The 15,573-nt window shown below is 33.0% G+C and overlaps 2 protein-coding genes across 2 annotated transcripts; one reads left to right on the top strand and one right to left on the bottom strand.

Annotated features, from left to right (window-relative positions):
• Positions 1-2,903: 2,903 nt before the first annotated feature.
• On the bottom strand, positions 2,904-6,547 carry LOC145188634 (zinc finger MYM-type protein 1-like). The gene is made up of 4 exons (XM_090082050.1): positions 6,530-6,547; positions 6,312-6,434; positions 6,081-6,186; positions 2,904-4,546 (listed from the first exon to the last, which is right to left on the bottom strand). Exons 1-4 carry the CDS (start codon positions 6,545-6,547, stop codon positions 2,904-2,906), a joined length of 1,890 nt encoding a protein of 629 aa, XP_089938176.1.
• Positions 6,548-14,650: 8,103 nt separating this feature from the next.
• On the top strand, positions 14,651-15,230 carry LOC149891221 (uncharacterized). Its single transcript, XM_090082051.1, has 2 exons — positions 14,651-14,869; positions 15,081-15,230. The coding sequence occupies exons 1-2, from the start codon at positions 14,651-14,653 to the stop codon at positions 15,228-15,230; spliced, it is 369 nt and encodes a 122-aa protein (XP_089938177.1).
• The last annotated feature ends 343 nt before the right edge of the window (positions 15,231-15,573 follow it).

Here is a 15,573-nt window from a genome sequence, read left to right on the forward strand (position 1 = left end):
ACAAACAAGAAGAATAAGTCGATGCACTACAAATATACTATAATCTGAAGTGCCAGCAAGAGACCAAAAAAGCAATTGGATATCTTTAGCCAATCTATCTACTATCGATAATAGTGAATAGGACAGTAGTAGAGCAAGGGGAAGATAATTTAAATTGAATGTTGTCGTAATAGAAAACTAGCAATACCGTAATGGTATATGGAATGGCATAATTAATAATACATAATTAATACTGAACAATTAATGCCGGAAGTTTGCATAATTACTCTCTTTCTTATGTGCTAAGTAATTGTTTAACTTAAGAATAACTGATTGCATTTAATTTCTGTCTCCAAGATAATAATGACCTGGTCCACTGTGTAGATACAGTATACAAAAGAGTTTAAATTGAATTATCTTGTATTTATGTAACGTATGTACGTATGTAACCTGAGTATGTAACGTAAGTATGTATGTATGTATGTATGTATGTATGTATGTATGTATGTATGTATGTATGTATGTATGTATGTATGTATGTATGTATGTATGTATGTATGTATGTATGTATGTATGTATGTATGTATGTATGTATGTATGTATGTATGTATGTATGTATGTATGTATGTATGTATGTATGTATGTATGTATGTATGTATGTATGTATGTATGTATGTATGTATGTATGTATGTATGTATGTATGTATGTATGTATGTATGTATGTATGTATGTATGTATGTATGTATGTATGTATGTATGTATGTATGTATGTATGTATGTATGTATGTATGTATGTATGTATGTATGTATGTTTGCATTTAATTGATCCATATAATTGAATGCATGTAATTAAACTGAATTATGTTGTAAATTGCAAACAAGAATTTAAAATCATCATCCCATTTTTTAATTCTTGAAACTCAGCTCACTGAGCTGAGTTTGAATCATCTGTGATGATTCTACTAATTAAACTAAATTTTCGAAAATCGAAAATCGAATTTAAGAAAAAATGATTAAGAGTTTATTACTTATTGAAGAATTTTTTATTATTTTCTTTTACACTTATCCTGGATATTGAAGTAAAATCGAAACTAAAAAGAAAAAAAAAAGGTTCTCACCCCCTCCTCCTTTTTTTAGTCTAATTTTTTGGTTGCACTCTTCACACCTATCCAAAATTAGTCCCAACCTCAATTTTGAGGACAAAAAAAACAACCAGCGAGCATAAATCTACAAGGCCTCATGTATCACCAAATTTAAAAATTTAAATCTAATCTATATAGTCAAACGAGAAAAACACATTTAAAGTTTTATAGTATTTTGCGCTACTGATTGTACTTGTACCCCCTTTGTAAATCAGTTTTTTTTTGTTTTTTTTTACACTTTTGGTGTACGGAATTTTAAAAGAATATCAAAAGCTCTACATATAAGTGTTGGCTATTACCTGAAAAAAAAATCAGCTTTTTAATACTTGTGGCTTTTGTACAGGGACCTAAAATATTGGGTGTGGTACTAAAAGTCTCTTCAAAAGAAGATAATGGGTACTTTACGTTTTTATTCCAACTTTATTATCGACTATGGAAGCTTAAAAATTTAACAGAAAAAGCCTTCGCGTGTAGCTTTCAGGCAAATAAAGCAGAAGCAAGACATCTTTTATCTGTGCAAAGATAGCTTTTAAAGTAGGAGTCTCGCCTTTGAAAAAAAGTCTAAAGTATAGGAGTTTTTTTATGGTTTGTATGCTTGTTAAAGGTTCAAACCCACATTAAATAACTCATTTAGTAATAGTATCACGTGAACACTGGATATAGGATTCCATGGTTATTAGATTTAAGATTTGTGTGTACTTTGCCTACAAAAAGTGGTCTTTTTTTTGTCCAGATTTGTATAAAATTTGAGGTGAAAGCCCCATTGTTCAAGGCATTTTTTCTAGTTGTTCTGAACATGAAACACATAAAACGTTCTTCATGTTTTAGCTGCTAAACTCAAAGGTTTGCTTTTTTGTTTTTACTTAAAATGATTGGAAATATGTTGGAAATACACACAATAGCAGCAACTTTTTTTTTATATGCAAAAAACTGCTTTTGAGTTTTAAATTCAAGTTTTAGAAGTTTTAAAAAAACTTGAAAATTTATGCTAGAGTTTCAAGTCTTTTTTTATGTAAATCAAACATTTGTAACCTTGTTGTGCCTATTTTTTTGTATATCCTAAAATCTTTGATTCCTTTGACCAAGTTTATTTTACTAGTCAAAAAAGTGATAATAAAGGTTTCTAATTTTTTCGGGAAAAGCTAAAATATCAAGTTGATTAAACACAAGCAGTTAACTGCCTAAACAACTAAGAGTGATTTTTTACCAATACAAGCTTGTGCTGAAGTTATTTTTTATTGATCAGTTTAGTAATACTGAAATATCGTATAAAAGAAAACTCATCAAGATTGTCGGCAATCTGATTCTTTTGTTTTTCAAAATTTGACACATATTACTCAGACCTGAGTATTTGATTCTTGTAATTGTTTGATTTACCAGGTCAGCCAACTAAAAGAACATACTGCAAAGTTCACTTTTTCAACGGATCAAGATTCTAAAGAATCATCAAGTAGTTTTTTTGGTCCTCAAAATTGAGTTTGGGACCGATTTTGGATAGATTTGAGATGGAACTTATATGGATTATGTGGTACCACAAAGTCCTAAAGCAAAAAATTATGCTGGTGAAGTCATGTCAGTTACTTGTGGCACTCAATTGGCTCCCTGCAGGCGCCAATATGAGATGGCACGAACAGGGCCGGATTAGGACATTTTTAGGCCTGGGGCTGTAAGTATAGGAGGGCCTAATGTGGCGGTAAGGTAGTATAAAAAAAAACAATAAATATAAATTGTAGCATAATTTATGTACTATTTAGTTAATCAATTAACTTTAAAATAGTTTTTTATATATTGACTTTTCTGGCCTTTTTTGAAGCAAACTTCTTGATCACTACTGTGAAATCTCTTGATCTAACTATGTCACTTTCAATGCATAATAAAGCCAAATCATTTAAGCGAGGTTGTCCCAATGTTGATCTAAGTTCATTCTTAACTCTTTTAAGGACTGAAAAAGATCTTTCTCCAGTACAGTTTGTGACCATAAGAGACAAATAAATTCTCAACACAGTGTAGACATTCACAAAGGTATCGGTCAAACTATTCTTAACTAGAAAGGTGTACATTTGCAGTTCAACAAAATCAGTTTCATTGGGTGGTGACAATTTGGCAAACAGAGAAGTGAAGTGAATAAATTCACCTTGACAGTTAGGTTCAACATCTTCAAAATATGTTTCACATACAAATGAAACATGATCTCTCATACCATCATTGGACAAAGATTGTAGATTTTTAAGAAAACCAAACCTTTTGCTGACTGTATCATATGCATTAGCCCTCTGTTTAAGAGCAACTAACAATTGATCAACTATAGGCAAAAAACACTGAAATTTAAACTTATCAGAAGGGGATAACTCTAGATCTTCTGAGTCACCATAATCCCATCCTTGGTTCCTCTTGCGCTTTCGCCTTGATTCACCTTTGTACGAATCGGTACCCAGATTCTTTCCTTCCTTTTCAAATGCTGTGAACTGGCTCCGAAGAGAATGAACAAAATCACCCAAAGAACGAAGCAGTTCCGTAGCGGTGTTGAGATCCATGTCTGCCCCTTGTAAGTAATTGCTAGTGAAATTGAACCTATTCAGAATTTTTGACCACAATTGAACTAGGATACCTGTTTCATGATGACTCATTATATCTTTCAATCCTGCGGCTTCAAGTCGTGTTTCTGGCTTTTGGGACATATCTTGACACATGATATCCAGTGTAGACTTCACTTGCGTATAGCCAACCTGGAGGGAGTGTACAGCATCATAATGTGCTGACCATCTGGTATCAGATAACCTTTTTAAGGTAGGCATATTAAGTGGCTTTAAAACTGCCATCAAACGATTCCAACGAGAGGTGGAGGCAGAAAAAAATACAAACAGCTTATTTACAAAGTCAAAAAACGTTACAGCCTCAGAACAACATCCTACAGCACATTGACCAACAAGGTTAAGCGAATGAGCACAACATGGTATGTATTCAGCTAAGTTATTATGTTCTTTTATTTTTGCTTGCATGCCATTGAAACGGCCACTCATGTTGGCAGCATTATCATAGGATTGACCTCGGCAGTCTTTAAATGAAATGCCAGTATTTTCCATAAAATCAAGTAACTTTGTTGCTAATCCTTCCCCAGTGTGCTCTTCTATAGGGATAAATGTCACAAAACGTTCAACTGGTCCTTTAGAAGTCATGTAACGGAATATAATGGTAAGCTGATCTACATGTGAAATATCTGGTGTTGAGTCAACACTAACTGCAAAGTATTTTGCTTCTTTAATTTCAGTTAAAATGTGGTCCAAAACGTCACGACTTAACACATGAATAAATTCATCACATATAGTTGATGACAGATATGACACATGACCTCGGCCTTTGTTCGCTCTTTTCTGAATATGTTCTGCAAGCAATGGGTCAAACTCAGCAACTAGCTCTAAGCAACCTAAATAATTGCCATTGTGTTTTCAATAAATATGGGAGCCCTAGACATCAACTAAATTTTAAAAAAATTTACAAGTGAAATTGTGACCACCAAAGACTTCTGCATTACACAGACCCAATCTACTACATAGGTTAATGTTATAAAACAAGTACATATAAAAACTTTAAAAAAAACTCATAAAAACTTTCTCATACTTCATAAAAAAAGTCATAACCAATGATAAAGATTTAAACCATTTTGTTGTTTTTTAAAAATTAAAGGCTTTCGTAATTAAGAATAGAGTTGATAATGCTTCCCAGCGGCAAAAGAACATTCTGCCGAAAAGACCAACCTTTTTGAGATGCGAAAGCCATTTGCGGTCGCCTTCCTAAGATTTTTTTGCCCGTAGAATGTTCTAGCTTCCGCCCCCAGTGGCTTCCGCTTTCCATTTGGCAGCTATTACCAGAAATTTTGTTATAGAGGCAGAATGTTTTGGAGTATTTTTTACAATCAAAGTACTGTGGTGTTTGAGGTTATTATGAATACTTAAACTTTTTTTCTTCTTGAGTAATGTTATTTTTGATCGTTTTTACAAGCTGTGGAAAAAGTTCTGGCAATTTTTTCTAAAATTTCCACAGCACGAAAATGCTGTAACAAAACAACAAAATAATTCAACTCAAGAAATAACAAATTTCATTAGAGCGATAACAATAACAAAGAACAAAAAGAAATCAGAGCAAATGCTCCAAATTGTCTCCATCGGCCTTGATACATTTTTTTACACACCTCGGAATATTTTCGACGATGGCCGCGCATTACTCAACCGTTATCTCGTCCCAGACACGGCTAAGATTTTGAAGTGCTTCCACAATGACGTATCGTCTACCCAAGATTTTTTCCCCCGAATTGTCTTTATTTCTTTAGGCGGCGGGAGGCAAAATTATCGCCTCCAGTATAGCGGCCACCGCTAGTTGCGAGGCAGATGACTTTTCATTGACTGATTTAAATCTAATTGATGCTGGACTATCAAATTTACTAAGCTTAGCACCGCAAACATTTCATGATTGGGAGGATAGAGTATTATAGAGAGCATTCATCTCCTAACCATCAAGCAGTCTTAAATGATGTTTGAACTTAAAAGTGATGGTTGCTTTCTGCTAATTCTAACTTAGCCTCAGACTTAACCAGTCTAATCATTTCAGCTTTAAGATGTTCATCATCATTTCTGATCAACACTTTCGTTTCCTTTTGCTATTGGAGATGTAGGGGCCTACATTAATGTGTACTAGAGGACTTCTTATTCATGCATGTTTCCTTCACAATGTTTAATTTAAGTGAAACAATACCTGTGTAAAAAAGACTGTTCCTTAACTTAGGCCTCCCCAATATTTGTATCAGTATATTTTTGTTTATACACATTTTGGCTGGAGGCACCATCAAAACTCCCTTTAAAGTGAAACACACTTTCAAACTTTCCCCCACTCTCAGCCAATATTCTCATAGTCCTGGCATCCACTAAAAGTTAGTATTCTTGTCAGAGTATTATCAAACATACTCTGTAGAGGAATTGAAGCAGGTGTTTTTGTCACTACTACACCCTCAGGATAACATAACTGTTTTTCATTCTTAGTTTCATGAAATGAAGGATAAATATTTGCATTCTTATTATAAATGAATTTATAATAATATGATACTGTTCATCAGAAAGATCACACCGAACTTTTAAGATGAAAACATCTTCAATCTCCATTTTTGTCAAAAAAAAAGCCTCCATGCTTCGGCTAACTTTGCCAGGATTTGTAGCGTTTTTCATGACAACAACAAAAATTTTCTTAGTAAGATCTTCAGAGGCTTTTCTTATAAAAACTAATGCCAATTCTTTAGCAGGATTTTCAGCCAACTTGGCAACCTTAAACAAAATAATGTTTAAGTAAATAAACTACTTTTTGAATTGGTTTGAATTCAATTGATTTATTACAAGCTTAGATCTTTTGCCTCTCTCACTTTGATCTTTTCAGTCATTGTTCTTTTTACCTGGACCTGGTACAACGGTTTTTCTGTCAACGGTTACTTCTTTATCCAATCAGGTTCGCTCGTTTTCCAGAAGTCTTGAGAAGACTCTTGAATGTTTTAGCAATTTAGATTTAAATTTACTTTTAAATACTAGTGACGCAATTTCATTCCAGGTGCCCCGAGGCATGATATTTTTGAGGTGCCCCTCTCTCTCCCTTCCTCCTTCCCTCCTCCCCATCTTCTCCCATCCTTTCCCTTTTCCTCTCTCTTGCCCTTTCTCTCCTCGTGTTAGACGTCACACTGTCGTATAAAAGTACAAAACACAATTGTGAAAAACAATATTGAACCTCTTATTTACTCTTACCAGACGGTAAGTGGTATTCGGTAAATTTTAGAAGAGTTTTTGGTGGGACTTTGCATCCGCAAAATTATCAATTATTTGGTCTATTTTTAGGTTGTTAAGGTGCTGACTCTCGATTGACAGTATTCTCAGAGAATTATGCCGAACCTGACACGTTGTGCTACACAAGTATGTCTTAGTTAACTTTAACTTGGAAAAACTTCTTTCTGCGCTTGCCACCGAAACCGGAAGGGTCAAGTACAACAGGTATGCCGTAATAAATTCTGAGAAGGTGGATGACAGTTCTGAATGCTTAATTTGAAGAAACTCTTCTAACTCCCTGGCTATCCTAACGTTAGCCAGTTTCACGCCGAGCGTTAATTTCATTAGCATCATTTGGTTGCAGAGTTTGTCATCAGCGTACTCCTTCACGAGAACGTTAGACAGATCCAGCAGTTCGTCGACACTTAATCTTCGGCTTTATGCATTGCAAAAGTGCGTCAGTATCTCGCAGGGACTGGAAGCGCACGTTCAGCTGGCTATTGGTTATGTCGATAACTGTGTTGAACGCTTCAAACTGAAAGCATTTCTCAGGTGAATCAAGCCTAAATTCTCTTGAAAATTTGTCGAAGAACTTCTTCACGCGGGAAACCCGTTTGTAATCAGTAAAGTCTCGCTTGATGCCCCAACTCTTGGCCAGCACCTTGGCACTGGATAATTTTGTTCCCCAATTATTTCGTAGTCAGTGAGTCAAGCAGAATAGTGGTGGTAGACTGATTACCTGATTTTTACTGCACTTCCTTAGAAATGTCCAATGGGTCCAATATCTGATAGAGTAGAACTACAATTACGACTGAGGAAAAGCGCTCAATATATTTCTGCAACAATGCAGCTTCACATTTTCCCTCACTATTCTATCCACTGAGTAATAATAAAACTAACAGCTTCATGACGTCAACGAATCGACTGCGAAGAGCGATCAGAGCTTAATTTCGTGATAACCAACGGGTTGGACACGGTCGTTTCAATGCAATCGAACAGGTGCGTTCCTACTGCGGACGATTTCACCAACTAAATAAACTGAAAAAAAACGTATACTTTTTCCAGCATATTGGAAAAAAACTCCTCAACTTCTTTAACATTTTTCACACCATCGTTAATCACCAGATTTAATGTGTGCGCAGTGAATATATCTGATATATGAAGCTTTCTGCTTCATAAGCGTCTGGACTTCGCCGTACACTCCACTCAGGTTGGCCGCTCCGTCGTATTCTTGTCCTCTAATTTTCCGCATTTCTGTAACACTCTTTGTTTCTGCAACGACGGTTTTAGTTAAATCGGCTCTTTTTTGGCTTTCGGCTTAGCTGAAGCCTAAAAAGGCTCGTTAATGTTCAGAGCGACTGGTATTCAGTCATCATTTTTATCAATTGTTACATAACGAAAGACTTTACTCAGTTGATCGGTTTTCGATATATCTATTGTAGTGTCCATAATGATCGAAACAAATGGAGGTTTAGTAATTTCATCTATAATCTGCTGCTTCAGACGATTAGAATTTCGATGATTTTGTTCTGATTGGACCCAGTAAGATATTTAGTTAATCCTTTTGGCTGTTTCAGTAGATTCTCGAGCACAGGGTCATATCTTGCAATCAAATGAATAAATTGTAAGAAATTTCCATGTAAGGCTTCATCATCATGCTGTTCACGGTGACGAAGAAATACCAGATTGCATCTAAATAGTGTAATGATGATAATTCGATTATCTGTTTATTGTTTAAGAAATCCACAGTAGCGTCATTCTTAAATTATTATGTACCTCACAAGCTTTGGCATGTGTTTTCGAGTTCTCGTGCCTTTTGATATTGCGCGACAGACTTTTCCAATCGTTCGTACCTTCAGCCCACGTTTCCAATCGTTCGTACCTTCAGCTTGATTCGGTGTTTCGCTAAAAAATCAACACGGGGTGCAGTAGCACTTGTCATCAACTGCACTATAAGACAGCCATATTCTTTGTAATGTCAACCCGGACTTTGTGCTGCGTTTGTAGAAATACTCGCTGAAGCAACAACCCCTGTTGACACCTTCAGTCTGTTTCAGAAATGTTCCTTTCGGTTGAAGTGAACCAACTCTGACAATAATTACTTCTGAAAAACTGTAAGACATTTTGTTCCGAAATGGTCAATATCGATCTACGGAGGAAACTTTATATCTGAATGCTCATCAGAATTTCTTACCTTTAGTTGAACCTTCTTGTTGTATGAGTCAGCTGTGCATTGTCGTTATCTTCTTTCTCTGACTCATTGTCCTCTTTAGACACGCCTTCCTGGCCTTCTTCATCCTTAAGTTCTGAAGATACAACGGTGCATGGCTTTTGAGAAGAAAATTAGACGATTGTGGCCAAGCAGAAAAATAGTTACTGACTTTTGAAATCTTCTTCAAAAGTATATATATCAGCAGCTCCATTACGCTTTCAAATTACGCAGTGAATTATTGAAATCAAAACTAGAATTGTTTACGTCCTAAATGACAACAACAATTACGTCATCAGAAAACTACTTCCGTCGCTTGCAAAACAGTAAAAAATCTATCGTCTGATTGAATGATGTGAATATGTGATAGCTATTAATGATGGCTGCCCCCATCACAGTTTATTCAATGGTAATAGCTTTAAATTCAATTACTTTGAATAAATGATTGATTTGAATAAATTTAATCTGATTTATAAAACAATATTTTAGGCTAGGCATTTAGGTGTAATTAATGGTTGCTCTCACTCAATAATGTTTATTCGCAAAAATAAAGCGCCTGGTTTCTAGGCGCCTCTTCCAGGCTGGTGCCCGGAGATGGCTGCCTCCACTGCCTCCCATAGTTTCGTCACTGATAAATGCTAATAGAGTTTTCTTGAAATTTATGATTTTGGACTCATCAACATTTTCATGGTCTTGACCCTTCAATATACTAAATTCAAGTCGAAGAGCCTCAAATAAATTATCATTATTCCTAACTCTTGAATGATAGAAACTAAATATATTCTTTTCATGATTAATGTACGAAATAAACAGTTTTTCGTTTCTTTGTACGCAAGTTTAATTTTTAAACCTTTAATTCAGGCTGTTGACCGTTAAATCATGCAAATTTTAGTTTTGAAAAATAGTATGATTTGTTTGAGCATGAGTTTTTGATTGCTGGTTTTTAAGTTATGATAAATTGGTTTTTGAGTTATGTTGCTAATATAGTGTGAAAAATGCGTGAAAAACAATTAACACGAAATTTTACATTTAACTTTTTTTAAAAGGTTGTATATTGAATTGGGGCATGTTCGGGTATCTTTTTTTTTTTCTGGTTTTATATATACCTATTAATGGGAAAAAGTTAAAATTACCATGGAATTTAGTGGAATTTCTTAGTTTTTTTAACCAAACTTATGATTAAACAAATAAAAAAAATCACTTTGGGGCACTTTTTTTAAGATCTTAGGAATGAAAACCTAAAATCAAAATGCAGTGTCAAAAATATTGTTTATAGTTACCAAATATTTTAAACATATACTTTAAAATTAAATTTTGAACTGTTTTTACCCATATCAACCTTAAAAGAACTGTTTTACCTACATTAACCTTAGATAATAAGTCTCAGGAAAAGGTGCGCAAATTGGTGAATTCTTAAAAATCAACCAAAAAGCAATTAGTTCTAATCTTCTTGTGGTATTAGTCACAATGTAACTTAATTTATTTGTACCAAGCAATTGTTTTTTTGTTTTTTTTTTGGGGGGGTGTCATTTTTTTCTGGATTTTGACTCACTTTGTAACTTCTTGTGAAGAGAAAATTTCCCAAAACAATTACATTTTCTCCAACAAATTCTAATTGTTTGACAATTAGAATTTGATAACGAGCATCGTTCCTGTTGCCAATAAGACCGCGCAAGTTGTCTACCATCACTTCCAAAAAGATGATATTTAGATTTTGTCTGAGAGAGCTACTTTTTTCAAACCTTGGATTATCTAATTTAGCTTATCTTTGACAAATGGCTAAAACGGCAATAAAAAAATTGCAGTACCAAGTTATGCTATAACTCATAATTACGCCATAATTCTTCAGTGGCACTGCTGTTCAATTTCAATGGAGCTCTTTATATTTTTGTCTTTAAAATACTACTTGCCAAGTTAATAAAAGAATTAATAATGTCCATGAGTTATTTTGGGTTAAATCATTGTAAAACTTGTTAAATAAACTTTAATCAACTTGTTAACTTAAGTAACAATAATGAATTTTATTTTAATCAAAGTAAATTAAAACCGCTGGCATCATTTTCTAAAGTACTTGAACAAAGTTTAGAGAATCCTTTTCACGATTGTTCTAAATTTTAAAAAAAAAACATTCTTTCGCCCGAAGAACATTTTATTTGACAAAGAAAATTTAGAAAAAAGGAATCTTGTAAATTAGATCAAAGCCAGTTTTAATCTAAATACAACCTTTGTTTAAAACTTTTATTTCTCAATAAACAATTTAAAGAAACTGTTCTTATATTAGTCATAAAATGATGCATTTAGGCTGGCAGCCGGAGTTTCAAGCCTTGATGACGTACATGAGGTAGTTGTAGGTGCAGTTTTAGATCCAAAGACAGGTACATTGTCAGGAAGTTGATGAGTTTTTATGATTTTTGAGTCAAGTCTATTTTATATTAAGCAAAATCTTATCCACTTTGGTGTACTTCTCAACATCACTATAACATCACTATCTGTTGAAAGAAAATAATAGTATTTATTTCATTATCAAAACATAAATTCTTTTATAGATCAAGTTTAGGGACTGAATTTTGTAAAGTTTTTAGAATAAAAGAAATGATTTTTTTCATTTTAAATGTGATTTTTAGGTTCAATCAAGCTATTCTAACATAACTGATAAACTGATCATTTGAATGACGCGCACATTTTTTGTAGTAACTCATTTAGATTTAGAATTTTTAAAAATGTAATTCAATTGGTCAAACAATCAATCGAAGAAACTAATGATTGGATGATTGATAGAAATTGATTTAAACAGTTTTGTTCAGTGAATCAAATTTGGTCATAGTAGAATGGCGCAGGTTGCCCAGAAATGTCTAAAATAATATGGTCAATATGTTTAATTCTCATAGATATACTGCAGTATATTGAAACTGTCGTATCAACTCAAAAGAAATGATTTTTTTAAATATAAAATTGAATAAAAGATTTTTCAAATTCATTCTAAGTTCTTTATATGAGAAAGAAGATTTTTGCGCCTGAAAATGAAGATGTCCTTTGGCGTCCTACAGGTATTTACTTGTCAGAAAAGTCTAGAAATTACGTACCGCATTAAAACAACAACAACAAAAGTTAAAAAGAATTGTTTGAAAATTTGACAAATAAGTTCATCAACGAATGTGTTCATTAACAAATGTGTTCATCATTTTATGTGTTCATGTAATTCCAAAGATTATATATTTTTACAGGTATGACATCCTGGTAGCTTTTAAGGCCAACATTCTGATGAGCACATTTATTCAGTAATCAATACGTAGTGTTTATCGTTTTAAATTATTTCTCTTTGTTTTATGATTTATTTTTCTAAACTGGCCAGACTTTGTATGAGCCATGTAAATCCATTATAAAGTGATTTTTAGATAATGAATCACCTCATTGTATTAAACAAATTTTTGTATTAAAATAAAAACTAGTCATATTTTTCACTTAATACTTAAATGTAAGTCTCTGCTATGGACAGGGAAGCTGTTGACCAAATATATATTAAGTCATGGCATTTTCATGCTGATGCGGTGCCAAATGTTAAACTTTCAAATTTATATATGATAGAAATTATATTTTTTTTTTGGGTATGTCTCAGTCCAATTGATATAAAAAAAGTCATGATCTATTTTATATGAACATGTCTAAAAGCATTTTTTAATTTTACTCGGGAATTTCAAAAAAACTTTCAACTTAAGCTGATAAATCTTCAAAAATAGAACTTTATATATAATGATATGGGAAATTTTATGGGGGTTATTTAATAAAAAATATATCTCTTTTTTGTTTTGAAAATATGCAATTTTTTTGTTTAAATGTTACCTTTCTGTAAAAACTTTTTTGGTTCTACAGAACTGGTCCACTGACTTAGGGATGTCCATAGTCAGGAAAGGAATGTCACCATTGAATTCAGAGAGTGAAGTTACCCTCAGGTAAAAAGTTTTACCACATTTGACCAGTTCAGCCAGAGACATCCTGAACATGGAGTCTCGGGAGGTTAAACCTTGCCTAAAACCTTCTCCTGGTAAAATAAGGAGATAAAATACCTGTTCAAAATTTGGTGAGGACCGGATCAAAATTGTTTTTTGAATAAAGAACACACCCGCATACATATACACATACAAACTTTGGTCTTTAAATGGGCTAGATGTGTAAACATTTAACGCGCTATTATTCATAAATAACGTCTTTGAACGTCCTACTGCGTCAATATATATCGTGTGGCCGGAAACTTTAGCACAGGTAAATGTAACAATTACAATAATAAATGCATTCACAAACATAAATAATATTCTTTTACCCTATTAAGTTGATTCCTTTATCTCATACTAACAGCTCATAATGATTATAAATCATCTTTATTTTTTTTTTTAAAAAAATAGAGTACGAAATGTCTTAGGCCAGAAACCTATACACACCACTATATTTATTTTTTGTAAAGTAATTAAGCATGTTTGGGTACAAATAAACGTTTCAGCTAATCATTGTTAAAAGAATTAATTTAAAAAATTTTTTTATTAATAAGTGACAGCAAAATCTCTTCCGGCATAGTATTGGAAAACAGGAAATAGCATCGTGGTACGTCGAATTTAGGGTGGAATGCAAGAACCGAACTTCAAATTTGAAGTCGAACTTCAAACCTTAAGTGCGACTTGAGCGAATGCACAAAACGAACTTCAACTCAAGTCAGACTTGAAAACCGCTAAAAATAGACCTTTTTCAAGTCTGACTTCAAACCAGACTTGAGAGAGCAAAAATTCCTTCCAAATGCAAGAACCCGACTTGAAATTTCAAGTCAGACTTCAAATCTCAAGTCTGACTTGAACGGAATGCAAGAAGCGAACTTGAACTGAAGTCAGACTTGAAAAACGAGAATTTTTGAATTTTCAAGTCATTTTTTCAAGTCTGCTCCAGACCAATCTTGAAACCAAACTTGAAAAAAAAAACAGACCGCCATTATCATTTTGCTGATGCGTAACAAAACTTTACTATTACTATATAACTTATTACAACCTTTGCAAGTATGAAAATGAGTTTTTAACAAGCAAAAGTAGTTACTTGGGCATATTGACCTAATTAATTTAGAAGGTTACATTGTGAAAGTATATTTTTAAATGAATTCATTACAGAAAACTGAATATTAACATTGCGAAAACGTGTGTCTTTTAAAACATCCTGTAACTCGTATGTAATGATCCAACATGTCATATTTTGATGCCATTAGAAATGTTTATTAGCTTTTTGAAATGTCGAACTTCCTACCATTATAAAAGCTGTTGATTAAGGCACGTTTTTGTGATACAGTATAAAAGTAAATTCCATTTAGTAATAAACAGTTGCAGTTATACAAAGAAGTGATACATGTAAAAGGAGTAAAAGAGAATTCACGAGAAGAAGTAGTTATAATATGAAGTATTAAAAAAAAATTGTTTTAAAACGTTCAAAAATGAATCGGTATGAGCTGAATTTTAGAAGAAGAAGAAGAAGAAGAAGAAGAAGAAATATGCCAAATCTCATTCCAAGGTTTATTATTGACAGAGCCAATCCTTTAGAAGTTTATAATGATATAGAATTTAAAAGGCGCTACAGATTTTCCAAAGAAACCTTTTTAATATTGGCTAATGACATTATTAACAACAATGTTAGCAATCGAGGGTGCCCTCTTTCATCTGTACAACAACTGGCTATTGCATTTCGGTTTTATGCTACTGGTTCATTCCAAGTGAGTAGATATTCAAGAAATGGTATTAGACAATGGTACCTTTTTATTGTATTGTATTCTTATTGTATTCTTATTGTAGATTTTGTATTATGTTTTTAAATAACACCATTTTATAACAACAAATAAAGTAATCATATACTCAAGTAACAATAAATAAAGTACTTCACATTTAAATTTGTATGATTTGATCTAATTAAGTACACTCTTTTAGAGAGTAATAGGAGATTTGGAGGAGCTGAAAGTTAATCAGTCAACTGTTTGTCGAGTAGTTAAAAACATTTCAATTCAAATTGCCAACAAAAGATATCAGTATATAAAGTTTCCAACAGAAGCTGATTCTTTGATAATTCAACAAAGGTGATTATAAGTTTTCATGGATATTTGCATTTTGCTATTTCATACAAACTCTAAAATTTTCTTTGATAACAAAAATATTTATATTTGTCAACCATTGTTTATATTTTACCAAATTCAAAGATTCCCAGGATGTATAGGAGCAATTGATGGAACACATATTCCTATAATAAACCCTGGTGGAGAAAACCCAGAAATATATCGAAACAGAAAGGGGTTTTTTTCTTTGAATTGCCAGGTCATTGCAGGTCCTTCAAAAGAAATTTTATCTGCTTGTGTTCAATGGCCTGGAAGTGTTCATGATTCACGAGTTTTTTCCAACTCAGCTATTAAAGAAGTTTTAGAAGCTT

This window comes from Hydra viridissima, unplaced genomic scaffold (genome assembly GCF_058129835.1).
Source record: "Hydra viridissima isolate aposymbiotic clone 2 unplaced genomic scaffold, HvirCarnegie_v1 scaffold_3, whole genome shotgun sequence".
Taxonomy (NCBI): domain Eukaryota; kingdom Metazoa; phylum Cnidaria; class Hydrozoa; order Anthoathecata; family Hydridae; genus Hydra; species Hydra viridissima.